The 24,360-nt window shown below is 38.6% G+C and overlaps 5 protein-coding genes and 1 long non-coding RNA gene across 7 annotated transcripts; 1 reads left to right on the top strand and 5 right to left on the bottom strand.

The window, feature by feature from the left end:
* Positions 1-6: 6 nt before the first annotated feature.
* LOC114539460 (protein PELPK1-like) lies at positions 7-873 on the bottom strand. Its single transcript, XM_028560091.1, has 2 exons — positions 856-873; positions 7-786 (listed from the first exon to the last, which is right to left on the bottom strand). Exons 1-2 carry the CDS (start codon positions 871-873, stop codon positions 7-9), a joined length of 798 nt encoding a protein of 265 aa, XP_028415892.1.
* A 5,446-nt stretch (positions 874-6,319) lies between these two features.
* LOC114539439 (indoleamine 2,3-dioxygenase 2-like) lies at positions 6,320-9,785 on the bottom strand. Its single transcript, XM_028560067.1, has 15 exons — positions 9,349-9,785; positions 8,989-9,087; positions 8,654-8,773; positions 8,506-8,557; positions 8,211-8,277; positions 7,971-8,085; positions 7,847-7,867; positions 7,677-7,773; positions 7,554-7,605; positions 7,403-7,469; positions 7,251-7,332; positions 7,072-7,173; positions 6,870-6,966; positions 6,599-6,675; positions 6,320-6,498 (listed from the first exon to the last, which is right to left on the bottom strand). The coding sequence occupies exons 1-15, from the start codon at positions 9,475-9,477 to the stop codon at positions 6,410-6,412; spliced, it is 1,266 nt and encodes a 421-aa protein (XP_028415868.1). The 5' UTR covers positions 9,478-9,785; the 3' UTR covers positions 6,320-6,409.
* A 206-nt stretch (positions 9,786-9,991) lies between these two features.
* On the top strand, positions 9,992-14,558 carry LOC114539438 (L-threonine ammonia-lyase-like). Its single transcript, XM_028560066.1, has 12 exons — positions 9,992-10,500; positions 10,750-10,820; positions 10,903-10,948; positions 11,529-11,714; positions 11,810-11,865; positions 12,237-12,399; positions 12,469-12,565; positions 12,800-12,875; positions 12,947-13,072; positions 13,528-13,695; positions 14,196-14,253; positions 14,335-14,558. The coding sequence occupies exons 1-12, from the start codon at positions 10,369-10,371 to the stop codon at positions 14,455-14,457; spliced, it is 1,302 nt and encodes a 433-aa protein (XP_028415867.1). The 5' UTR covers positions 9,992-10,368; the 3' UTR covers positions 14,458-14,558.
* Positions 10,965-12,811, bottom strand: LOC114539441. The gene is made up of 4 exons (XR_003688885.1): positions 12,726-12,811; positions 12,122-12,279; positions 11,751-11,810; positions 10,965-11,631 (listed from the first exon to the last, which is right to left on the bottom strand). It is a non-coding gene; the product is annotated as an uncharacterized LOC114539441 (long non-coding RNA).
* A 10-nt stretch (positions 14,559-14,568) lies between the features above and the next one.
* LOC114539437 lies at positions 14,569-19,830 on the bottom strand. Of its 2 annotated transcripts, XM_028560065.1 has the most exons (10): positions 19,769-19,830; positions 19,003-19,256; positions 17,765-18,096; positions 17,186-17,280; positions 16,930-17,086; positions 16,468-16,531; positions 16,317-16,370; positions 15,700-15,911; positions 15,238-15,406; positions 14,569-15,090 (listed from the first exon to the last, which is right to left on the bottom strand). In XM_028560065.1, exons 2-10 carry the CDS (start codon positions 19,220-19,222, stop codon positions 14,906-14,908), a joined length of 1,488 nt encoding a protein of 495 aa, XP_028415866.1. In that variant the 5' UTR covers positions 19,223-19,256; positions 19,769-19,830; the 3' UTR covers positions 14,569-14,905. The 2 variants fall into 2 exon arrangements, with proteins under 2 accessions (XP_028415866.1, XP_028415864.1); XM_028560063.1 differs by lacking the exon at positions 19,769-19,830 and having other exon boundaries at positions 14,570-15,090; positions 19,003-19,551.
* A 644-nt stretch (positions 19,831-20,474) lies between these two features.
* Positions 20,475-23,745, bottom strand: LOC114539440. The gene is made up of 8 exons (XM_028560068.1): positions 23,412-23,745; positions 22,974-23,068; positions 22,693-22,849; positions 22,376-22,439; positions 22,229-22,282; positions 21,820-22,031; positions 20,817-20,967; positions 20,475-20,641 (listed from the first exon to the last, which is right to left on the bottom strand). The coding sequence occupies exons 1-8, from the start codon at positions 23,730-23,732 to the stop codon at positions 20,496-20,498; spliced, it is 1,200 nt and encodes a 399-aa protein (XP_028415869.1). The 5' UTR covers positions 23,733-23,745; the 3' UTR covers positions 20,475-20,495.
* Between the last annotated feature and the right edge of the window lie 615 nt (positions 23,746-24,360).

Below are 24,360 nucleotides of genomic sequence, written 5' to 3'. Positions count from 1 at the left end.
GAGAGGCTAGCCGTTGGAAAGGTGGTAGTGGTGACAAAGGTGTAGTGGTTGTTGTGGCAACTGTGGCGACTGTGGCAGTTGTGGCGACTGTGGTAGTTGTGGCGACTGTGGCAGTTGTGTCAACTGTGGCAGTTGTGTCGACTGTGGCAGTTGTGTCGACTGTGGCAGTTGTGGCGACTGTGGCAGTTGTGTCAACTGTGGCAGTTGTGTCGACTGTGGCAGTTGTGGCGACTGTGGCAGTTGTGGCGACTGTGGCAGTTGTGGCGACTGTGGCAGTTGTGGCGACTGTGGCAGTTGTGGCGACTGTGGCAGTTGTGGCGACTGTGGCAGTTGTGGCGACTGTGGCAGTTGTGGCGACTGTGGCAGTTGTGTCGACTGTGGCAGTTGTGGCGACTGTGGCAGTTGTGGCGACTGTGGCAGTTGTGGCGACTGTGGCAGTTGTGGCGACTGTGGCAGTTGTGTCAACTGTGGCAGTTGTGTCGACTGTGGCAGTTGTGGCGACTGTGGCAGTTGTGGCGACTGTGGCAGTTGTGGCGACTGTTGCAGTTGTGGCGACTGTGGCAGTTGTGGCGACTGTGGCAGTTGTGGCGACTGTGGCAGTTGTGGCGACTGTTGCAGTTGTGGCGACTGTGGCAGTTGTGGCGACTGTGGCAGTTGTGGCGACTGTGGCAGTTGTGGCGACTGTGGCAGTTGTGTCAACTGTGGCAGTTGTGTCGACTGTGGCAGTTGTGGCGACTGTGGCAGTTGTGGCGACTGTGGCAGTTGTCTACGTCTATATCGTACACGCTAGATATTATATGGTTCTGTAGATTTTGTCTTTGCAATGACAGCTGGATATTACCAAAAAGATATTACATGGTTCTGATATTTCATGTGGCTCAGTTTTGATAGCTTGAACATAATTTAATAATATCACACATGCATATATAAGTATCATTCAAAATTTAATAATAATATCACACATGCATATATAAGTATCATTCAAAATTTAATAATAATATCACACATGCATATATAAGTATCATTCAAAATTTAATAATATCACACATGCGCAAGTATCATAATAGCCTGTGAGTTATAAACAACAGCACGCGCATATTTTGTGCCTCGATCTAGTTCAAAATTTAATAATATCACACATGCGTAAGTACATAACAGCCTGTGAGTTATAAGCGGATGTATAAAGAGACATCTTATTCGCTTCCGACATGTGATTGGTCGACAACCACGACCACTAAATATTTGTCTTAGCCAATCTCTTTAGACCTTGTGAACAGTGCGTAATAACAGGAAACACTCGAAAATACCAGAAATCTGTCCGTACAGAAATACAACGGGACCGTTCTGGCCGTCTTTTCCGTATAAAGGAAAGCGCCCTGAGTAAAAGAAAAAAAGAAGAAAGATCGAACTTTAATATTCCCCGAAAATACAACAGAATCAACGAAGGTAAAAAAAAACAACTTGTGAAATAAATACATACAATTTAGGCCCAAAGTGTACCGGCGTATCAAGCGGTTATACTAAACACAAGATTAACAAAACGTTTTAGTATAAAACTAAGCCGTTCAGTCATTTATATTGACTTTCCTTTCGAGAACGATGACTATTTTGACGTTAAAAACCAACAAGGATTGTTTCAAAACACTAAAATTTCTAAAAGAATATCAAAACACTAAAATTTCTCGCTAAACATACTTAAAAAACGTTTAAGCGTTTAAATCTTGACATTTCCAAGCGTGTGCCTTATTAGTCGTTTTCTATGCATATACTTGTTAAGGACCGCCCCCCGAGACCAGGAAAAGCTTAAATACGTTAAATTTATCTTCGCTCTCAGGGCTAGCCACTGTAGCTGATTCGTCTATGACGCTAGGCTTGTGGCGATGCATACTCTGTTTCTCACTGAGACGTAACGGTTAGGTGCACATACATCATGGTCTGGGGGCCGTAGTGCATCTCCCCCTTAGACGGCCGTTAAGATGTGAGTTATGGGGGGGAGTTCTTCCTATAGCAACCGCCTTGCACCTTTCGTAGTTGTAACTATGCTGAATATTGCAGCCGGTTGTATAACCAGGTTAGATTGTGGCATAGGCTGGATGATCTCTTTTGGGTGTTTTTCCCCAAATTTTTTTTGGCACGCTTTCCAAATTTTTGTTTTACATACAAAAAAAATACTGTTATTAAACATATATGGAACGGATATGGTTCGAAAAAAAATTCATATCGACTAAAAACCACCTTAATTAACCCCTGAATACTCTCCCCAGTCTCTGCATGGCTTAGTTTCTGAATTAAACAATAGTACAATACCAGAAATCATTCATAAACATCAAACATCTTCATCAACCTTACAGCAGTAAAACAGCGACAAAGACATTCAGACAGTCAACTCTGTGTTCTCGTTAGTGCCTTCAGCCCGAGAACTATCAATCAAAAGTCTGGATAAATCCCCTGGCTTTCCCTGCGAGTTTTCAAATTCATATTTCAAAATGTCTGACATTGAAAACAACTCAAGATTTTCTACTAATTGTGGACTTAGTTTATTCATTAATACTGATCCATGAGATAGTTTGAACGAAGACTCCACCATTGTTGAGTATACCAGTGCAGTATGGTAATCCAGGTTATATCCCAATGATAGACCATACTCTTGATGAATCAGCCTGAATTATTCTGTAGCTAAATTTTCATTCAACAACAAGAAACACGGGATATTTATGGCCGTTTTAAGAGCACATTCAATTGTTAATCCCAATTTATTGCATATAAAATCCAACTTTGATTTAATTTCAAATACATAACTTCAAGGTGTGGGACGGCACTTGTAGAGAAAGTGGACAAACCTACTGCGACCATTCTATTCCTCGCCGGCATGAATCGGACCACGCAGGTATTATACACTGAAGCCAGACTTAGCCAAACTTAACATCAGCACACGGGGGTGCTTTTCAACATCTCTCCGCTTAATGAAGGCTCGTCAAGACAATAATAACCAAGACCATTATACACACTTATACAAACATTGTGGACACTTGATCTCTTGCTCAGCACGCAAGCATCATAGAAACCAGTTCTTTGTTTAAAGGCTGCATCAAGTCGGTTCTTGCTCAAATATTCCACAAAACGACAACTTCAATTCTTGACACTAGCTGTTGGAAGATGGAATTGCACTTTGTCCGCCATCTTGAATTGGGACAACTGAGTCAGCACTTTTCCTTTGAAAGGGGAGGCTGGGAGGGGAGGTCAGGCCAGGGAGGGATCCAACCAAAACCAACACCGTCATATCATGGATAGTTAGTAAAAGAAATAAAGAAGAAAGATCGGACTTAGATATTCCCCGAAAATAGAACAGAATCAGCGAAGATAAACAATAAAAACTTGTGAAATAAATACATACAATTTAGGCCCAAAGTGTACCGGCGAATCAAGCGGCTATACTAAACACAAAATTAACAAGACATTTTAGCAAACTAAGCCGTTCAGTCATTTATATTGAGTTTCTTTTAGAGAATGACGATTATTTTGACGTTAAAAACCAACAAGGATTGTTTCAAAACACTAAAAGAATATCAAAACACTAAAATTTCTCGCTAAAAATACTTAAAAAACGTTCAGTCGTGTAAATCTTGTTATTTCCAAGCGTGTGCCTTATTAGTCGTTTTCTATGCATATACTTGTTAAGGACCGCCCCCCGAGACCAGGAAAAGCTTAAATACGTTAAATTTATCTTCGCTCTCAGGGCTAGCCACTGTAGCTGATTCGTCTATGACGCTAGGCTTGTGGCGATGCACACTCTGTTTCTCACTGAGACGTAACGGTTAGGTGCACATACATCATGGTCTGGGGGCCGTAGTGCATCTCCCCCTTAGACGGCCGTTAAGATGTGAGTTATGGGGGGGAGTTCTTCCTATAGCAACCGCCTTGCACCTTTCGTAGTTGTAACTATGCTGAATATTGCAGCCGGTTGTATAACCAGGTTAGATTGTGGCATAGGCTGGATGATCTCTTTTGGGTGTTTTTCCCCAAACTTTTTTTTTGGCACGCTTTCCAAATTTTTGTTTTACATACAGAAAAAATACTGTTATTAAACATATATGGAACGGATATGGTTCGAAAAAAAATTCATATCGACTAAAAACCACCTTAATTAACCCCTGAATACTCTCCCCAGTCTCTGCATGGCTTAGTTTCTGAATTAAACAATAGTACAATACCAGAAATCATTCATAAACATCAAACATCTTCATCAACCTTACAGCAGTAAAACAGCGACAAAGACATTCAGACAGTCAACTCTGTGTTCTCGTTAGTGCCTTCAGCCCGAGAACTATCAATCAAAAGTCTGGATAAATCCCCTGGCTTTCCCTGCGAGTTTTCAAATTCATATTTCAAAATGTCTGACATTGAAAACAACTCAAGATTTTCTACTAATTGTGGACTTAGTTTATTCATTAATACTGATCCATGAGATAGTTTGAACGAAGACTCCACCATTGTTGAGTATGCCAGTGCAGTATGGTAATCCAGGTTATATCCCAATGATAGACCATACTCTTGATGAATCAGCCTGAATTATTCTGTAGCTAAATTTTCATTCAACAACAAGAAACACGGGATATTTATGGCCGTTTTAAGAGCACATTCAATTGTTAATCCCAATTTATTGCATATAAAATCCAACTTTGATTTAATTTCAAATACATAACTTCAAGGTGTGGGACGGCACTTGTAGAGAAAGTGGACAAACCTACTGCGACCATTCTATTCCTCGCCGCAATGAATCGGACCACGCAGGTATTATACACTGAAGCCAGAGTTAGCCAAACTTAACATCAGCACACGGGGGTGCTTTTCAACATCTCTCCGCTTAATGAAGGCTCGTCAAGACAATAATAACCAAGACCATTATACACACTTATACAAACATTGTGGACACTTGATCTCTTGCTCAGCACGCAAGCATCATAGAAACCAGTTCTTTGTTTAAAGGCTGCATCAAGTCGGTTCTTGCTCAAATATTCCACAAAACGACAACTTCAATTCTTGACACTAGCTGTTGGAAGATGGAATTGCACTTTGTCCGCCATCTTGAATTGGGACAACTGAGTCAGCACTTTTCCTTTGAAAGGGGAGGCTGGGAGGGGAGGTCAGGCCAGGGAGGGATCCAACCAAAACCAACACCGTCATATCATGGATAGTTAGTAAAAGAAATAAAGAAGAAAGATCGGACTTAGATATTCCCCGAAAATAGAACAGAATCAGCGAAGATAAACAATAAAAACTTGTGAAATAAATACATACAATTTAGGCCCAAAGTGTACCGGCGAATCAAGCGGCTATACTAAACACAAAATTAACAAGACATTTTAGCAAACTAAGCCGTTCAGTCATTTATATTGAGTTTCTTTTAGAGAATGACGATTATTTTGACGTTAAAAACCAACAAGGATTGTTTCAAAACACTAAAAGAATATCAAAACACTAAAATTTCTCGCTAAAAATACTTAAAAAACGTTCAGTCGTGTAAATCTTGTTATTTCCAAGCGTGTGCCTTATTAGTCGTTTTCTATGCATATACTTGTTAAGGACCGCCCCCCGAGACCAGGAAAAGCTTAAATACGTTAAATTTATCTTCGCTCTCAGGGCTAGCCACTGTAGCTGATTCGTCTATGACGCTAGGCTTGTGGCGATGCATACTCTGTTTCTCACTGAGACGTAACGGTTAGGTGCACATACATCATGGTCTGGGGGCCGTAGTGCATCTCCCCCTTAGACGGCCGTTAAGATGTGAGTTATGGGGGGGAGTTCTTCCTATAGCAACCGCCTTGCACCTTTCGTAGTTGTAACTATGCTGAATATTGCAGCCGGTTGTATAACCAGGTTAGATTGTGGCATAGGCTGGATGATCTCTTTTGGGTGTTTTTCCCCAAATTTTTTTTTTGGCACGCTTTCTAAATTTTTGTTTTACATACAAAAAAACACTGTTATTAAACATATATGGAACGGATATGGTTCGAAAAAAAATTTATATCGACTAAAAACCACCTTGATTAACCCCTGAATACTCTCCCCAGTCTCTGCATGGCTGAGTCTCTGAATTAAACAAATAAAACAATACCAGAGATCATTCATAAACATCAAACATCTTCATCAACCTTACAGCAGTAAAACAGCGACAAAGACATTCAGACAGTCAACTCTGCATTCTCGTTAGTGCCTTCAGCCCGAGAACTGTCAATCAAAAGTCTGGATAAATCTCCTGGCCTGGATGATCCTTACTGGACCTCTAGGAAGAACAGTTTAGAACTGATAGAGCTATTCATGTGGTGTTATGCCTTTATTAGTTTAAGGAACACGATAAATAATTTACAATACGAAAGAGAAGGTTTGGCAATTCCCAGCTCGCTCTCATTTATTTACATAAATCGTGAGTTTCGTTAGTCCGGGAAATCTTAACATCAGCGGTTTCCTTTCGTACACCTTTTAAAAATGGCATTATTCCTAAAAACAAAAGTGATAAGGGTCTGTGTGAAATATCTTAAATTTACCCATTTTATATATCTATAATGTAACTCAAGACAGTCAAATCGAAAAAGTTAACCTGTTCCTCCAGTTCCTTGACTTGCCAACATCTTTATTCCACTGTGTTCGCCTTTCCTTGCTTGGTTGATGATGTATCTGACAAACAGAAGTTAGTGAAACAAATTTTGAGAAGGTTTTCTCTACAGACACGGCAGAACTGTTCGTATGCCCGTACCGAACAAAGTGTCTGATTCATCTTAAAGCAGTCATGGATGTATCAAATATATACCAGCCAACTACTACCAAATCTTAGATGAATATATTCAATATAACACAGAAACAGAACTGACCTGGTTACAATTTGAATGTGAAAACTTCGAAACTTCTGTAGACTTTCAACACAATCGTTGTAAAGTTTCTTCAGAACATCACATTTGCAATTCTGTACTAAATTTTTAAACAGAACAAAGACATTCATGTCAGTATTTCAATCGCTTTGAACACAAATAAAAACAGAGCAAAGGTGACTCTTCCTGAAGTCATAAAACTAACCATAGTCACGGACTGATGGGCCATTTCTTACGTAGAAAACAAACTCTCTGTGCCACCGAGGCATATAATCTAACATGGATTCCAAAAAGGATTTTTCTCCATCTAAATATAAACTTCCACAGTAAGCATTTGACAGTAAACATCTTCTGTGTTATCTATCATCTAGAGAGGATTTCCACCTTCAACTTTTGGATGAACAACTCCCAGAACGGCGTCAAATATCTGAAACGTAGTACTTTGAGCTGCACTTCCGCCTGAAAACTAAAAAGAAAAGAAATTCACTCATGACCGCGTCTGTTTCTGCTTTTTACATCACGAAATACATCAATACCTGCATCGGTTTTGAATCGACTCCTTCGTAAAACAATCCTTCAGGAAATGTTTCGTAGTTTTTCCAACTAAAAATAAACAAAATTCAGCGAAGAAACGTTTTCTACCTTCGAACATCAAGATGCATGAATTACAGTCTCATACGGTCATACCCAGCTAAAAATATCCGTATTTTCCCATAGAAGAATTCTGGCCGACAGTGTTCTAAATAAAGAAGAGAACTTCAAGTTAAAAAGAGTTCACTTTATTTATGTGGGTGATACAACATATCTCACCAAGCATTCTTGAGAGCGTTTCCTTCAACCGTTCAATCGTTTTTCGTAAAATCACCAAACACGTCTTCATTAATTCGATGTTGTCATCCGTAACAGCCTAGTATAGATTCATTTCATCAACTCGTTTTCTTTATAAACGTGAAGAACCACCCACTACCAGCCAAACTCACCTTTTGAGCAGCAACCACGCTCTACACAGAAGAAACGAGCAAGAATTAGTCCTTCCTAGGTCTACAAACTGTCCAAGGTTTCGTGCAAAGCCAGATCAATGCAGTAAGCGAGAATAAAACTTACTTTAATGCCAGGAACGGCGTCTAACTCTAACTGCCACGTAACACCATCAAACCAAAACTCATCTTTAAACCCCGTGAAAAGAAACTGTGTCTCGACGTTGTCAATATTCAGAGGTCTGTTTATGACATACAAATAAAGAAATGATACACGTACGAGTCAGGCGTTGATGAACGACCCGATAGTCATGCAATATAGTCGATCATTAAGGAATCTCAGCTTGTCACCATATTTAATAATTACTTTGTTTTATCCTTGATTTTCCAATTATTAAGAACCAGATCCCAGTGACAAATGACTGGACAGGTACCTAAACAATACGAAGTTTCTTTTTAGAAATAAATTTGTATTTGGAACTGTTTAGATTTCTTCATTTATGATCGTAAAACAAATTATGATCGTAACGATAACGTAGCTATATCATCGGTAGGATAAACTTTATGGGGAATATTATGAATTTTACTGACAGGATGAACAATGGGTGGTTTTTCTTGATTGCTAATCTAGGATCATCGTTCATATTGCGTTTACAACTCACCCGTAAACTTGGCAACAGCGACCCACGGGATAGCCAAACATTTCGGAATAACCTAACGTAAATTTTGATAATAAAACAAGTTGCCATTGCGTGTTGTTGTTAGTCTACATCATACGTTCGGTTGCGATTGCAAAATATTTTTACTCACCTTAACTGGATTGTGTTCACCATTTTGCCAGACATATCCATTACCAAGAGCTGAGAGAACCAGCGAAGCTCTGGCCCTTTCCTGGTGGCTGATAAGCCTGGTATGATCCAGTAATGGCATCTGATTATTTATAAATAATTGAATGCAATGTTTAGGATTTAGATTCGGAATATATCGAAAAATGGTATACTCGACCATGGTCGAATGTACCGAAAAATGCACTAAATACTGTGCAGAGGGAAACCAATATTAATATATATTGTATAATATAACTGGTGCTGAAGTTTAAACCATAATATGATTGCCATCTATAAAATCCCATTTAGTAAACTTACATTCTCCACAACTTCTCGGAGCTTTTTACATTGAATCAGATGAGTTATATTCTTGAAGATCTCATCCCAGGGAGAGAAGTATGGATTGGTAAATTCAAGCTACAATTGAAATGTATATGTTCACAGAGGCTTATTATATTGTTGATATGGTCAATGACAGAGATCACCCTATTGTTGGTGCATAATCATTGAAAGAATGTAGCTTTTCATCTCAAAAGAAATTGAATGAAAAGATCTGTTTCGAGACTGTGTGTCTTCTTCAAGGTGGTCAGATTTTCCCCACAGGAATGTTGACATACATATGAGCTGTACATAGTCAATACAATTAGTAGTTTGTTTATCATTTTCACACACTATTACCATTGGGTCTTCATCTGGTATAAATCCACGTGTATAGGATACTCTGTATTGTTTGAAAACAGATGTGATCCAGTCTCTTTCTGCTTCTATTAATCCACAGTCCACTAAATCCTCACAATTGCCAGCCATTGACCTATCATTCCTCCACTCAAATTTCTTAAATAATTCGTTGATAACAAACTCTATTTCGTTGCATGACGTTTTTTAATAACTTGTAACAATTTACACATCATAATATAATTTGACTATAAAGAAAATATGATAATAAAAGAAAGATAAACAAAGATAAAACAAATTAGACACGGTTAATCGCTTGTTGCTTGGTTGTATAATTAGATAATCATATTGGGGACGAATGACCCTCTGGCAGCCATGCCCCCGGATAAAACAGATAGGAACAGATAGCTTTTACCGCTTTTGCCAAAACAAATAACGGTGTATCAAGTGACATGACATGTATTAAAGGAATTAAGCTACGATGTTAACACTGCCTTTAATTTACTTTGATTGCTAAGCCTATAGAGTTGTGAGATATGCTTTTGACATTTGACTGCCTTTCATTACGATTTACAAAAGTATCGCATCGGTCGTCTTTTACGACTCGAAACCCCCAAATAACATTGCATAATGATAGATTTACATGAACGTAGTTAATTGCTAACTAGTCTTCAATTTTGGCAACTACATTGATGTAAAATATTTAGTGGTTTTGTTTTTTGTTACGTGGCACCTCGCGCGTGAAATTTATACCGGCTGATGACTGTCATATCTTACATGTAACGGGCTCTAGAAGTTCAATAAGAATCATTTTAACGATAATATCAATTGTCAAAACCATTTTGGTCGCAAGGAGAAGTTTTACCAAGAGTATTTTAACAGCAGAAAGGCAAACCAAGAGGCAGTGTTTTTCTTCTTCCAGCTGGCCTGAAATATTGAGCTTCGGCGTTTGCTTATTAAATATACAAGTATGGTAAATTGAGAGCTTGTGGAAATAACGAAATAGTATATTGAAATTCAACAATGGCAGATATGAAGAATGGAGAAACAAAAAGTGCGGATGTTGTTTCAAATGAACCTATCAGTGTAACATTTGCCGATGTAACATCAGCTCCGTATAGGATCAGAGATGGTGTTCCTCAAACTCCGTGCGAGGTAAGTGCATGTCTATATCATCAAAACATCTACCTGAATATTATTATATGAATACTTTTACAAACAAAAAATGTCATCTTGTTACTGTTTATTCAAAACTAGAATATATTTTGTAACTTTTAAGCATTATTCTAATAGTGACTTGCGGATTTCGTGGTTTAAATTTACGTTGAACTCTTCATCTTTCTACATGAATTTTTGACACGTTTAACTCGTGGATTCATTTTTTTGTCAATATTTATTTAACAGCACTCAAAGATGTCAGAACCACTTGGTATGGAAGTTTTCTTCAAAAAAGATTATCTCTTGCACACAGGAAGGTCAGTGATAAGGTCAAACATCGAGCAGTTATATAATTTTTGAGAGAAATATTATTAATAATGGTTAATCTTTTATGTTAAGTTTCAAGGAAAGAGGGGCAAGGAACACCTTGGTCATGTTATCAGATGTATGAGTATTAAATTTTGTTACTACTTGTGTGACGCATCTCTCTAATTTATGTGCTAATACCAATAACTCTTCAAATACAAAAACCTCTTTAAGACAACCTGGCCGCTCGTAGTTAGAAGCTTAATTTCTGGGTGCATATTCGTAGTTATACCTGACTGATTTCTTTTGTACACCATTGTTCCTACGGTATATAAACATGAATATATGGATATACACCCCCCCCCCCAAATTAAGCGGTCTACCTACAGTCCTGAAGACAACAGTAAAAAACAGGAAAGGTCATCTAATAAGTCACCTGATAATCCACGCACTTAATAATATATGTTATAATAAAGGGACTCTCTTATGCAGATGCCCCCTAAAATGGGCACTCCCCTATACAGGCACTCTTTAATTCTGGTGTTCTCTAATTCACACTCACTCTAATTCAGGCCTCTCTAATTCAGGCACTCCCTAATCCAGGCCTCTCTAATTCACACACTTCCTGAATCAGGCACTCTCTAATACAAACACCCCTCCCATAGACAACACCTCTATATAAGTGTCCCATCCAAATTCCAAACCATTCTCTATCTTAGAAACAAAAAGAGAAAGGTGTGATAGCAGCATCTGCAGGTAACCATGCACTAGCTCTATCATACCATGGTCAACAGCTTGAAATCCCTGTTACTGTGGTTATGCCTACAAATGCACCAATAAATAAGATTGCGTCCTGTCGGAAGTATGGAGCGAATGTTCATGTACAAGGATCAGATCTGATTGACGTAAGAGCACCGATCAATTATGTAGAGTTACATTACCTTAGTCATTATGAATTAGGTTCCATGAAATAATTTTTTTGTAAAATATCTCTCTTTAGTCTAAAGACATAGCATATAAAATGTGTCAAGCAAATGGTCTGGAATACATCAATGGGTTAGTAAGCTTATAATGAAGATCTATCCTCAAAACATTATTTCTTCTGTGCAAACTATCCAAACAAAATTAGTATAAGCAAAATTTATAGTAATCATTTGGGAACTTATAACATATAGCAATAAATAGTTCGTTTCTGCCTGCAAATTTGTCTTTGAATATTGACATTTAACCTAGGCACAATTCAAGTTCTTCATACCTAGGGATAATTCACCAGTTTGTTTTCAATATATTTACTAAAAATAATCAAGCTTACCCATGCCACAAGTTCCTCGGTCCAGTCCGGTTGATCTCCGGTAGAGATCGTAAGATGATCCTGCATTATACACAATGTCCATAATAGTACTGACATGATGCTTCGTGTACCACAGATATGACCACCCTTCCATTCTAGCTGGGGCTGGAACCATGGGCCTAGAAATAATGGAGCAAGTCAAGAGTGTCGACGCTGTCATAATTCCCGTCGGAGGGGGTGGACTCATCGCTGGGGTCGCCGTTGCTGTGAAGACGTTGAGCCCCAGCACCCTTGTCATTGTGAGTTCTCTCTCTGGGACGACGTCGTTGAAATGTCGGTAATTTAAAATGGTTGTTTTTGTTGTCAAGGGCGTGGAGTCAGAGCGATGTCCAAGCTTCACAGCAGCAATTAAAGCTGGGAAACCAGTCAAGATTGATGTAAACCAGTCGATGACCTTAGCTGATGGTAAACAGAGAAGAATATTGTAGATTAACTGGTCAACACTGTTAGCTTTCTTTAGCCATTTTCTCACAGCAAATAGATGTAAAAAAGTAACGAAAGTCTTGCGATAGACTTGTGTTGGAACATTGTCTATGGTTAGAAAACCTGCTCGCATTCGTTTTACCATTTCTGGACACCCATTGGCTGCCTTGTGGAAGTGAAACTCGCAAATCCAGAGATAATTTTTTTTTGTTCAAGGTCTTTGTGTGTCTAAAGTTGGCGCGAATGCATTCCACACGGCCAAACCTTTGATTGATAAAATGATTACAGTCAGGTAATATTTGAGAACAGCAACTATTCTCATTCATGGTTATGCGAGGCTAAGATGTGGCTTTGCTTCCCTAGCGAGGAGTACATAGCCCTTGCTGTGTTGAGATTGGTGGAAGAGGAGAAGGCAACGATTGAAGGCGCAGGTGCAACTGGTCTGGCAGCTTGTCTTGCTGGTTTGCTGCCAGAGTTAAAAGGCAAGAGGTAATCACCCGAAGTAGTGGCTTATTGTAGAATACTACCCATACTGGACCACCACGTTTGAGATGTCTTTCTCAGGCAGTTCAGACACAAACCACGACAGTTTATTGTAGAATACTACCTACACTGGACCACCACGTTTGAGATATCTTTCTCAGGTAGTTCAGACACAGACCACGACAGCTTATTGTAGAATACTACCCATACTGGACCACCACGTTTGAGATATCTTTCTCAGGTAGTTCAGACACAGACCACGACAGCTTATTGTAGAATACTATCTACACTGGACCACCACGTTTGAGATATCTTTCTCAGGTAGTTCAGACAAACCACGACAGCTTATTGTAGAATACAACCTACACTGAACCACCACGTTTGAGATATCTTTCTCAGGTAGTTCAGACACAAACCACGACAGCTTACTGTGAAAAAAAACAACTCTGTCTAACTTGTAGAGTGGTGATAGCCCTGTGTGGCGGGAATATTGATTCTTCAGTACTGGGAAGATGTTTGGAGCGTGGCCTGGCTGCAGACGGTAGACTGGTACGGTTTGTCGTAACTGTGAGTGATAGACCTGGTGGCATCGCGGAGTTGACGCAATTGTTGGCTAACATTGGTGCGAGGTAAGATTACGCACCTTTTGTTTCTTAAATGTGATCCGCTTCCATCTTTTTCACCCTTCTGTTACAATCTGCAAGAGAGTTAGTTTAGTTTAGGTTTCCTCCTGTAGTGACACTGGATCACTAAAAGATAATCCTTACTGGTCCTCTAGGAAGAACAGTTTAGAACTGATAGAGTTATCCAGTATAAATAAAGTTAGTTTAGTTTAGGTTTCCTCCTGTAGTAACACTGGATCAATAAGAGATGATCCTTACTAGACCTTTAGGAAGAACAGTTTAGAACTGATAGAGCTATCCAGTATAAATAAAGTTAGTTTAGTTTAGGATTTCCCTGTAGTAACACTGGATCAATAAGACATGATCCTTACTAGACCTTTAGGAAGAACAGTTTAGAACTGATAGAGCTATCCAGTATAAATAGAGTTAGTAATAGTTCGAGTTACGTTGTTAAATTCGAGGAAATACTAAAGCAACATTTCTTACTATTTCAAATTTATATCCAGCGTTAAAGACATATTCCATGAACGAGCGTGGTTAACCTCTAGTATATTCAGCGTACAGGTATTGAAATTTATTACCTCATCGTTCCTGAATCCCACTGCGTAATCAAACGTCTTTACATCCATCCTCTTTTCTATGTAGGTCAAAGTCGTGGCTGAAGTACGTGATCGTGACCATGGCAATGAACTTAAAGAGGCACTGTCATCGAAATACGGCAAGGCGTTCATATGGGGAGCTTTCTATGCCAACCAGGCTCTCAGCTAATTAGGATATAAACGATTTTATCGATGCTAGGATGTATTATTATTATTATTATTACTAGTATTTTGGGGGTTGTGAAATTTTTGACGTGAGCAATATTTAATAGACAGTTAGTGAAATATATTGAAATTTTTTAAGTATAAATACAAAACAATCCTTGATCACAAGCATGTGCAGGTGAAAATGCTTATAAAAAAGTGCTCTTAGGTAAAAAGTGTGCAATCGGTGTCTTTCATATGAATCAACCCTGCTATTAACTCTGCCTCACTCAACATAACAACAGCAGCTGAAGCAACACACTTATCTATCGCGGATAATGTAAGTGGTGTGTAATATTTACGTGGTGTATATACAATCGTGCAGCAGCGAGTTTCTCGACTTCTGAGAGTGCTGTAGTGTTCTGTGACATCCTCTCTTGCGGTTTATTCTACTAGAACTATTGTTGTGATGCTTATTTCATGGAAAACTGTTGGTTACGTTGTTGTTCCATGTCCTCAACTTTCAATGGTCCAACAATACCAATACCGCCTGCTTTTTGAGCCCTCCATGTTGAAAACATCTTCTGTATATCTGCGATCATTTCTTGTTCCATTTGATCCAAATTTTTAGCATCTGCGTTCGCTCCGATCATAGATCCTACAGAAACAAACACCAAGGCTTATGAATCGTTTATCAGAAGTATGAAAGACGATGAAAAGACAATGGATATGACTGGATAACACCACAGTATTGTCAAGCTGCATGCCTGCAAGTGACTGACATTCTACAGAATACATAGTTTACCTTTTTTCCAATGTCTCATGCATTTGCCCATAAGAAAATACTCCCAGATCAGACCAAGGATCGCCATTACAACGACAAATGCGATACAGGTGTACAGAGACGGCCAGAATACGTCTCCTGTTGGGTTAAAAACACTGTCGGAGCGTGCTGCGGCCTCGTTCTCGTCGGACTAAAAATAAATTTACGTTGAATTCTCTTTGAAAGAAATGTGAGCAACTGAAGCAGCCTTGCCTAACTTCACACTCTCTCTAGTCTCTACGTGTTCTCCGCAGAGGTTTATAAAACGTAAATGTTTTATATGCATTTTGCATATATGCAGCTCTGTTTTCATCAGGCCGCTGCAAGAGCCGATTATAGGGTCGAACTAAAATCCGACAAAGCAGACAACAAAAAAGGCAAATCTCTCGGCCTTTCTCCGCTACTTTTCACTTGTGTTTTCACAAGATGTTAACGTCATTTTACCTCGCTTTCAATTTCGTCAGCAATTATTTCAGCTATGTCCTTAGACACTTCATTGTAAGCATTCCTTAAACATTTTGTTAGGCTGTCATTCCTGACCAAAATGCCGTAAGATTTTTCATCCTCTTCGACGGTCTGCGAGATTCGGAAATCATTATCTTCTATGTAATTGCTAATCTTTTCCGTCGCTGAGAAATACGAATCCAGAATGATACCTTAATATGGAGAAAAAACTCTAAACCTTGAGTGGTGAAGATTCAAGAACAAGTATGATGTATCACCTGTGTGCATGATCTAACCATGCTTAACTCAGCAGTGAGTTCTGCTGTACAACATCACAGGGGTGGATCCAGCACTAGTGCACTAATTTGCATTACAAAACAAAATGACTATTTTGAGCAGTTTTCTTGTGTCATGCAAATGAGTGCACTAGTGCTGGATCCACCCATGCAACATCAGCTATAGTAGCTCACATTCCCCAACATGAATTTACTATCTTTTCATCATCTAGTTCTGCTCAACACAGCAATAAATTCCGCATACAACATCAGATTATTTTTAAGCAGGTCTCGAGAGTCACCGCTTTGTTTAATTGAGATAACATGAATCAAACCTCATACCTTCAACTTGCTCATCATCTAAAGCACGCCATAAATCCGCTGTGGAATTATATACTAAAAAAACGCAAAGCAACACAGATGAAGTGTCTGTGAAATTGATAAACAATAATGGAGTAACCGACGTCCTCGAACACGACGAAACTTCACTCACTTATAACTTTTGCCTTGTGATTAACAGCAGTGTAAGCTTCGAGTGATCCACGTATTGCACCGACCTAGGATTCAGTGATATGATAAATAAATCATATAATACCAAGGCTGTTCTTGCATATAATACCAAGGGTGATTCTTCGCAAAAAGGTATAATTCGGATGAACTGATATGAGTTGCAGTTGAGAAAACTGGAGCACTCTTCTCTGGTATTTTAGAGTGTTTCAAGAACTCTGCATTCAAGTATAACGTTATCTACATCTGCCTAGCGCGGGAATTATTAAAGAGATACTCTATTTCAATTTAAAATATGACCACTCCGCGTAATGGGAAGCGCCCATAGATGTGAAAGACACGAGTATTTTGCACGTAGTTCAGTGAGATCAAACTCACAACACTTTTCTCACATCTTCTACTGAGGTGAAAATAAAGTCACTCAAAGCTCGTGGTTTAATTTACTCACCTTCGCTCGATCAAGAGTCTTCTTTTCTTCAAGTGTGATTGTGGTTAACGCTGTTGTTAAGGTGGCTGTGAAGATGGAGCAAATACAAATACCAATCATGATCCAGAAGATTGAAAAAATCCGTCCCAAGATTGATCGTGGAACACGATCACCATATCTGTAAATAAACAAGTTACAATACCTCAGCAATACTATGAAAGATTCTTCATGCAGACGTAAAGTTGTAAAATGTATATTTGTCCATTCATATACCCACCCTACGGTCGTCATGGAAACAAAGGCCCACCAAAATCCTTCCCATGATCCTTTCACAAACGAACGGGGAAACTGTTCTTCATTCTGCCAGAGTTCCTGGAGAAGTAAAATATTAATTTATAGATGTTTTAGATGCATGCAGGTGTCCAGACGCCAACGATCTGCAGCTTGCATAATACGAGAACAATTTAAATCTATAATAAATTATCTTTTATTGTTTGTAGAGTAAATTGATTATTTTGGACAATTCAAGAGCCTGCAAAGAATAGGGCTGGTTCACAAATTAAGTCTCAAAAGACCTCGAAGAAACAGGATATTCCCAATACAAAACCTTTAACGCTAGCCAAGCCATTTTAAAAACCGACAATTAAACCTTCATAAGTTTCCAATGAGATATTACATATCCGCAAAAACACTTTTTGCTGAGCTGCAACGACTTAAAACAAATTTCTCTGGCTTTTGAAGAGGGAATTTGAACCGTTGCGTCATTTAGCACAGTTGAATGAAAGCATAGACGAAAAATACACTCATGATATTAATGTGAACGTGGATATTGTTATATTTCTAGAGATATACTTACCAAAAACCAAAGAACAACTCCAGAGACGACTGAGAGCAACAAGGCCATGATCATCACAGGCCAGGCGTTCCAAATTGCACCGATCAATTTTCTTGGTATCGCACCAGCGCTCTCCTTCTTGGTGATGTAAACTACTGCAGGATTTTGAACAAGACTTACAAATTCCATTTCCTGGATTTTCTCATCGTCTTTGCCGGAATACGGCAGAACCATATCGATATTATTGTCGATTTTTCCCGCCGTAATCGACTGTCGAGACACTTTGTTTGTTATGTTTAACTTCCAGCAAGTTTTGCAACAAGAACCGATATCGAGGAGATCCTCAAGTATATCTTGAAAGAAATTAAATTTTATTGGACATGAGAATATATACATGCATGATGTTATTGTCATGCTTTTTTCTAAAAGAGATTATCCCGATACCAGACTTCCATGAGGATAAGCTCAGAACTAATAGAGTTATTCTGTGTTATCATCTCTTATTGATCCAGTGTTACAACAGGAGGAAACCTAAACTAAACTAACTTTATTTATACTGGATAGCTCTATCAGTTCTAAACTGTTCTTCCTAGAGGCCCAGTAAGGATCATCTCTTATTGATCCAGTGTTACTACAGGAGGAAACCTAAACTAAACTAACTTTATTTATACTGGATAGCTCTATCAGTTCTAAACTGTTCTTCCTAGAGGCCCAGTAAGGATCATCTCTTATTGATCCAGTGTTACTACAGGAGGAAACCTAAACTAAACTAACTTTATTTATACTGGATAGCTCTATCAGTTCTAAACTGTTCTTCCTAGAGGTCCAGTAAGGATCATCTCTTATTGATCCAGTGTTACTACAGGAGGAAACCTAAACTAAACTAACTTCATTTATACTGGATAGCTCTATCAGTTCTAAACTGTTCTTCCTAGAGGTCCAGTAAGGATCATCTCTTATTGATCCAGTGTTACTACAGGAGGAAACCTAAACTAAACTAACTTTATTTATACTGGATAGCTCTATCAGTTCTAAACTGTTCTTCCTAGAGGTCCAGTAAGGATCATCTCTTATTGATCCAGTGTTACTACAGGAGGAAACCTAAACTAAACTAACTTTATTTATACTGGATAGCTCTATCAGTCCTAAACTGTTCTTCCTAGAGGTCCAGTAAGGATCATCTCTTATTGATCCAGGATTTTCGGCGTTGTGCACGATCAGAGACGCGGAACAAACTGAACACAAAACAGGATTGTAACCTGGTATAATTCCATCAAAATCTGTCCCGGTTTTGTACGCATAAGGCTTGAACTCTGCCCACAAGACATTCAGACATCCACCAGACGAGGGACATGTTGCACTTTGGCAGTTTGAACGCGTTGCATTACTTGAGGAACACTGATGCGAGCTTGGTATTCCAGCGACGAGGCCACCCAAGTAGTGCAGACAAAAGAATATTGAAGTAATTTGAAGATTCATTTTTCTTTTGCACAGTAGTGGCTATCCTGGCGCCCTAAAATGAGTTAGGAGAACAGACGGTTGACGATGCTATACCACAGAGAATGTATCAAATACGTGTATTTACGTCTCTGTTGCAGTAAATATGTATCCCCAGACACAACTTTGTGCTTTTGTAGCTAATACAGTAAAGCTATGGTTTTGAAGAGTGTTTTGCCACCTGACCTGAGTTGCCAAGTCAACTCGCTTGTGTTAGTTTTAATAATTGATGGGGAAACGTCCCGTTTCAGAGCCATGTTTATTTTCTTGTCACGAAAGCAGAAAAATATGTCAGGTGCATGTGAAGATCAAATCAGAACGAATGGTAACACACTCTTCATCAACCTTTTTAGAAAACTGTGTGTCTTATCGACTTTGGACAACCATAACCATCATATATCCAAACATTCATGAATGTCTGTTTAATAAAAGTGCACGTAGACTTTTTCACATCTGCACAAATAATTATTACCTTTTCAATGTTGACACTAATGTAGTTTATAGTTAGTCTAACATTAACACAATCACCTCAAGACCGTTTGTATGAAAATTTCGCCAAAATGTCCTTCGTTTCAACTCTCTATGAAAACTTAAAATGCACGAGAGTAGAATATCCTTGTAGATTGATAATTTTGTGAATATTTGAAAAGAGTTATAAAATAATTATATCCAATGTTTGACTTATTCGTTATACACAATTTCTTAAATGGAGTAAACGATAGAATGAAATAAACAAATAAAAGCACAAGTCCTCTATCACGGGGTCATTTCCTATCTTCATTTGTCATTGTGGAATTATTACACAGGATATAAATATAGCTATCCTTGTATAAATTACTAATAGCATGCAAATGAGCGAATAGTTATGAATTCTCTGATGGCCAAATGCCCTTATCCGTAACTTATCTTTTCTTTCACATCTACCAAAAGAACAAAATCGCACGGAAAATGGCTGAAAATCTTGGCCTTTTATATATATAAGTGTGATTTTTGTCACGGAAACAATGTTCTGTCCTATAGATTATTTTTGACTTAAGTGAATTGTTGTGTCGCTAAAATGCATCGATATATAAATATACATTATTTATCCTAAACGGATAAACGATCATCACAGATGTTCCAACTGGTGTTTGCCAACAAAGAGAAACATGGCAAAACATTGAAAAAAAACGATATTTCTCATGCAATATATGTTATACAGTTATAGTGTCATCTTAAACAAGGAAATCTCAAAAGGTTCAGACCAATCAAACAGTTACGCTCTGCTGCCTAAACTCTTCAAGGCAGAAGCTTCTTTTTTATCCGCCAATTGCTCTCTCCAGTTCGTGAAAACAACGTGAAGCTCAGAGATCAATTCCTTCTCGATGTCATCCAGTCTGCCCGCTTTCTCATGTTTACTGCCTGCAGGAAAACATTGACAGTTTATTGTCTTGAATAAAACCACAGAAGAAAAGTTGACATCGTAAAAAATTAGAACAAAAATCAGAGCTAATCTTTATAAAACTTTTAACATGCATAGACCTAAATCCCTCAAGAATCTCATCGATGAACAAAATATTAAGTTTTATCCTCGTACCTATTTTCTTTGCTTTGCAGCAAAAATCCCAAGAAACTCCAATCATGAAAGAACATATTGCGACAACGGTGCAGACTATCAATATGGTTTGAAATACAACTCCTTCGGGGTTAAAGATTCCAGATATTTGACTTGAATCTTCTGTTTTACTCTAAATGGAAAAATAAATGTTTTTATTGATCCAGTGTTACTACAGGAGGAAACCTAAACTAAACTAACTTTATTTATACTGGATAGCTCTATCAGTTCTAAACGGTTCATCCTAGAGATCCAGTAAGGATCATCTCTTATTGATCCAGTGTTACTACAGGAGGAAACCTAAACTAAACTAACTTTATTTATACTGGATAGCTCTATCAGTTCTAAACGGTTCATCCTAGAGATCCAGTAAGGATCATCTCTTATTGATCCAGTGTTACTACAGGAGGAAACCTAAACTAAACTAACTTTATTTATACTGGATAGCTCTATCAGTTCTAAACGGTTCATCCTAGAGATCCAGTAAGGATCATCTCTTATTGATCCAGTGTTACTACAGGAGGAAACCTAAACTAAACTAACTTTATTTATACTGGATAGCTCTATCAGTTCTAAACGGTTCTTCCTAGAGGTCCAGTAAGGATCATCTCTTATTGATCCAGTGTTACTACAGGAGGAAACCTAAACTAAACTAACTTTATTTATACTGGATAGCTCTATCAGTTCTAAACGGTTCATCCTAGAGATCCAGTAAGGATCATCTCTTATTGATCCAGTGTTACTACAGGAGGAAACCTAAACTAAACTAACTTTATTTATACTGGATAGCTCTATCAGTTCTAAACGGTTCTCCTAGAGGTCCAGTAAGGATCATCTCTTATTGATCCAGTGTTACTACAGGAGGAAACCTAAACTAAACTAACTTTATTTATACTGGATAGCTCTATCAGTTCTAGACTGTTCTTCCTAGAGGTCCAGTAATAATGGCGTCGTTTCGACATGAATTAAATCTTCAAACACTAACTGGATCTGGTATGCTTTCATTCACAATCGATTTATGAAGAATCTCAGCGTAATGATGGTGTAATTTTTCTCTCATACAGTCTGCGAGGTCTTTGGATTTCAAATTAACACCCAACGACCAGTCCTTTGGCTTGAACACGTTCACAATCATGAGATCATATGATTCAAACTCGTCTTCATGAACCAGAGCATAGTAGTAATCAAACAAGACCCCTTAACTTAATTTAACTAAATGAATACTATACAACATATTTAAGATTCGTGCGTGAAATTTGGCATGGTAAACTGATGACTTGAATTATGAATTTGTTGAAAAATCAAATGTATTTGTTATATGCAGAGCTTTTCGTCCGTTAACCCGCGCTGAACGCTGCATATACCAGATACAGCTTTCTATATCCACGCTTTACCGTCAACTTTGTCTTCACGTAGAGCATTCAGGACATCTTCAGATGAATTGTAATCTGCATGAGGAGGAAAACGAAACATTCAAAATGTTAAAAAGAACTTCAATCGTGCAACCATTGCATGAAATCATAGTCAATATTGAAGCTTACATATCACATCAGCTTGGTTCTGAATTGCAGTTATGGCTTCCATTGAGTTCAGTTGGACTCCAATCTAATGCAAGAAAAAGAGACAAGTGCATGCGGATGAGTTTTCTTTTATTTTATTGCTGAGAATATTGCAGTTGCTAGAGATTAGGGTATTCCTAGAGCTCCTCTCCCCCCTCATTTTCAATTTAGGTATGGGTAGTGACGTGTGGAGTGTGACTCTCTCCTTCAGAGTCCCGCCCGACTCACTGGCTAGGCAACCAACCATGCAACAATTCTTCAGGGAAGACTGATACGGCTTGGGTAAAACCTTTGTGTACCTTCGTTCGAGTGATGGCTTTTTGACTTGCAAACACGTTCATAGTCAGGGCTGATGTTAAGGTGGCTGTGAATATTGAGCAAATGCAAATACCAATCATGATCCAGCATATAGCGAAGGCTCGTCCCAGTAACGTTCGTGGTGCGCGGTCACCATACCTGAATAAAAGACAGAGGATCAGCGAAGGTTATCCTAGAGATTCACTGAATGATAACTAAGGAGGTTGAGGTTGACCTTAAGGTACACTGAAGGATAACTGGAGGTTATCCTGGAGGTTCTTACCCAACTGTTGTCATGGAAACAAATGCCCACCAAAATCCTTCCCATGACCCTCTTAGAAACCTTCTCGGAAATTGTTCATCATTCACCCAGGTTTCCTAAAAAATTACGACAGCTTATTGTAGAATACCACCTACACTAGACCACCACGTTTGAGATATCTTTCTCAGGTGGTTCAGACACAAACCACGACAGCTTATTGTAGAATACTACCTACACTAGACCACCACGTTTGAGATATCTTTCTCAGGTAGTTCAGACACAAACCACGACAGCTTATTGTAGAATACTACCTACACTGGACCACCACGTTTGAGATATCTTTCTCAGGTGGTTCAGACATAAACCATGACAGCTTATTTTAGAATACTACCTACACTGGACCACCACGTTTGAGATATCTTTCTCAGGTAGTTCAGACAATTGAATAGCAATACGTACCAAAACCCACATAGTCATTCCAGAGATCCAGGAGAATAACAATGCCGTTATTAAGACGGGCCAAGCATCGTAAATGGTCAACATCAATCTCTTCATCATCGTTTTCCATCCCTCCCTCTTTACCACGAAAGCACTAGACGGATCTTTAATCACAGACACATATTTATCGTTGAGATGTTTGTCATACGCGCTCATAATATAAGGAAAGGAAAGTGCAGCGTCTTTTGAATTTGCAGTTTCGTAAAAATCTGCCAAATCCACACAGGGTGTTTCCTGGATACTCCAGCATTTTCCACAGCAAAGGTTTAACAGCGTTTCCATGACTCCTAAACAAAAATTCATTGCTTCAAATTAGTTGAACCTTGTAAAGATACTCGAGGTAAGGAAAGAATACAAATGACTGAATTTCATGACGAACTCACCTATCAAAATTCCGCGTGGGTTTGTGTTGTTTTTGCCGTTGTCATAAGCGTAAGGGATCATCTCAGACCAATGGATTGTGACACAGGCCTTTTGGTGACATTGTTCAGTTGATTTCGCGTTTGAACAATTAAATTCGGCGGTCACATTTGTGATGTTTGTTTTGCAAGATTTGCATTCGTGAAAGACGCTGAAAAAGAGAATCAAAACAGCGAGCTTTAGGTTCGAAGAGTAAGCCATCTTTTGAACACAAGAACCAATGTTTGTATAGTGTAAGTTGGTATATATATTGCTATGCAACAACAGCTGGGTTTAAGAGCAGCTGTATGGATACTATTTTAACTATATACATGAGAGAGCGTTATTCAATCACACAGTCCGAGTTGTTAAATTAAAAGTTTTGCTTCAAATTATCTTGCAGCAGGGGTGAAAATTTGGTACGGGTTCTTCCTGTATTAAGCGTAAACAAATGAAATCTAAGAGCGCCGATGATTTTGAGGTTTTTTGTCCATCATACGGCCACAAAATC

Source organism: Dendronephthya gigantea, unplaced genomic scaffold (assembly GCF_004324835.1).
Source record: "Dendronephthya gigantea isolate DGI-Jeju-01 unplaced genomic scaffold, DenGig_1.0 000203F, whole genome shotgun sequence".
NCBI classification, from domain to species: Eukaryota; Metazoa; Cnidaria; class Anthozoa; order Malacalcyonacea; family Nephtheidae; genus Dendronephthya; species Dendronephthya gigantea.
This window is presented reverse-complemented; position numbering and strand designations above follow the sequence as displayed.

Excerpts from the sequence above, each read along its gene's own strand:
- LOC114539439 (XM_028560067.1), bottom strand. The coding sequence starts at position 9,477 with ATGGCTGGCAATTGTGAGGATTTAGTGGACTGTGGATTAATAGAAGCA. Across the intron at positions 7,174-7,250 it reads TGTTCATCCAAAAGTTGAAG|ATGGAGAAAAATCCTTTTTG; the intron begins GTGGAAATCCTC and ends GTTTATATTTAG. Across the intron at positions 6,499-6,598 it reads TCAAGGAACTGGAGGAACAG|GAATAATGCCATTTTTAAAA; the intron begins GTTAACTTTTTC and ends TTTTGTTTTTAG.
- LOC114539438 (XM_028560066.1), top strand. The coding sequence starts at position 10,369 with ATGGCAGATATGAAGAATGGAGAAACAAAAAGTGCGGATGTTGTTTCA. Across the intron at positions 12,400-12,468 it reads GCCCCAGCACCCTTGTCATT|GGCGTGGAGTCAGAGCGATG; the intron begins GTGAGTTCTCTC and ends TTTGTTGTCAAG. Across the intron at positions 12,876-12,946 it reads GATAAAATGATTACAGTCAG|CGAGGAGTACATAGCCCTTG; the intron begins GTAATATTTGAG and ends TTGCTTCCCTAG.
- LOC114539437 (XM_028560065.1), bottom strand. The coding sequence starts at position 19,222 with ATGAATCTTCAAATTACTTCAATATTCTTTTGTCTGCACTACTTGGGT. Across the intron at positions 15,407-15,699 it reads CTGACGAAATTGAAAGCGAG|TCCGACGAGAACGAGGCCGC; the intron begins GTAAAATGACGT and ends ATTTATTTTTAG. Across the intron at positions 15,091-15,237 it reads CATGAGACATTGGAAAAAAG|GATCTATGATCGGAGCGAAC; the intron begins GTAAACTATGTA and ends TTGTTTCTGTAG.
- LOC114539440 (XM_028560068.1), bottom strand. The coding sequence starts at position 23,732 with ATGGAAACGCTGTTAAACCTTTGCTGTGGAAAATGCTGGAGTATCCAG. Across the intron at positions 22,440-22,692 it reads AAGCCATCACTCGAACGAAG|ATTGGAGTCCAACTGAACTC; the intron begins GTACACAAAGGT and ends TTCTTGCATTAG. Across the intron at positions 20,642-20,816 it reads CTGCAAAGCAAAGAAAATAG|GCAGTAAACATGAGAAAGCG; the intron begins GTACGAGGATAA and ends GTTTTCCTGCAG.